At 37.7% G+C, this 1240-nt stretch overlaps 1 protein-coding gene across 1 annotated transcript in view; it reads right to left on the bottom strand.

Annotated features, from left to right (window-relative positions):
- Positions 1–825: 825 nt before the first annotated feature.
- The window catches only part of LOC119588935 (regucalcin-like), a 16253-nt gene continuing 15838 nt past the window's right edge, over positions 826–1240 (bottom strand). The window contains exon 9 of the mRNA XM_037937548.1: positions 826–1209. Within this exon, the coding sequence (XP_037793476.1) occupies positions 925–1209 (285 nt within the window). The 3' untranslated portion in view covers positions 826–924. The remainder of the gene's footprint in view (positions 1210–1240) is intronic.

Here is a 1240-nt window from a genome sequence, read left to right as displayed (position 1 = left end):
CGTATCATGTTTTGTACTTGTCAACCATGGGAGCCGGAAAATGAAACAAATCAGATACGTTTAATTAGTCATTCCAACAAGAGTTATTTCACTATAGGAGCGACTTAATATTCATTTAAGTCCAATTATTTAAACAAAGCATTCTATAACAGGTGTATCTATCATCTAATCAGACCTATATGAGATTACATTAAAAAAATGTTTTTCTTCTTGCTTAATGAAAATTGGAAAATAGCATCTATACATTTTGTGGTGTTAAGATCACAAGTATAGGACATAACAAGCATAATTGTCAAATATGAAATTACATGTAAGACAAACATTCCTATTTTGATTCATTATAATCAAACACTAAACAAGATAATCACACTTTATTCAGAATATGAAAAACTTATCTGAAATTTTTTAAGATTAACATATAAATATTGAGCATAAGCCAGTATATCGGAAGCTTGAACTTGCATATTAATTATAAAACAAGAGATTTGTTTTCTTGTTGAACTAGAACAAGTAGTTCTATCTATTGACACTAGATGATCCCCGAAAGTTTTAAGATTTTTTTTTATAATAAAATGAAATATTACACAAAATATGTAGCTGAAGAATATCAGATCTTAATTCGAGAAAAGAATTGGCCTTTTGGAAAGAAGAAAAAAATCAGTATTTTCAGCATTTGATAACAGGCAAGTTCATGCCAAACATGAAAATTAATGCAAACGGCATCTCAGAATTTAATCAGAGTAAGCCTATTTCAGTCTATTGATCAATACATACATCAATACAAAATGTTTCTTTATGATGGAAGTCTTGAATGAATTTTGGTAATTATTCTGAATATTTTACTTTTCAAATTCAAATAATTTGATACAAATAATTCTCTGCATTTTAGACATAAATGGAAGCACATTCCTACCACCGCAGCGCCTACCCCTGTCTCCTTCTTACAGCCACCTGCTGCTGTGCTTGCAGCTGCAGGAAGTTGACCCTGAACTGAGCAGCGGGGAGGCCTTTGGTGCCAAGACCCGTCACGGCAAAGGTTCCTCCCGACGAAGGGCTGGCCGCGATCTCCTCCGGGGTCATCCCGAGGGTCCCGGAGGTCACGAAGAGGGTGGAGTAGTCGGGTCCCCCCCAGCACACCGAGCTCACGTTCTTGGCAGGGATGTTGACCCGGCGGAGGATCCTGCCGGTGCGGGGGTTCACGCAGATGACCTGCGGGCGAGGCAAGGGGAGGGTTCGGTGA

This window comes from Penaeus monodon, chromosome 24 (genome assembly GCF_015228065.2).
Source record: "Penaeus monodon isolate SGIC_2016 chromosome 24, NSTDA_Pmon_1, whole genome shotgun sequence".
Lineage (NCBI taxonomy): Eukaryota > Metazoa > Arthropoda > Malacostraca > Decapoda > Penaeidae > Penaeus > Penaeus monodon.
The sequence above is the reverse complement of the archived record's forward strand: the minus strand, read 5'-3'. Positions and strand labels throughout refer to the sequence as shown.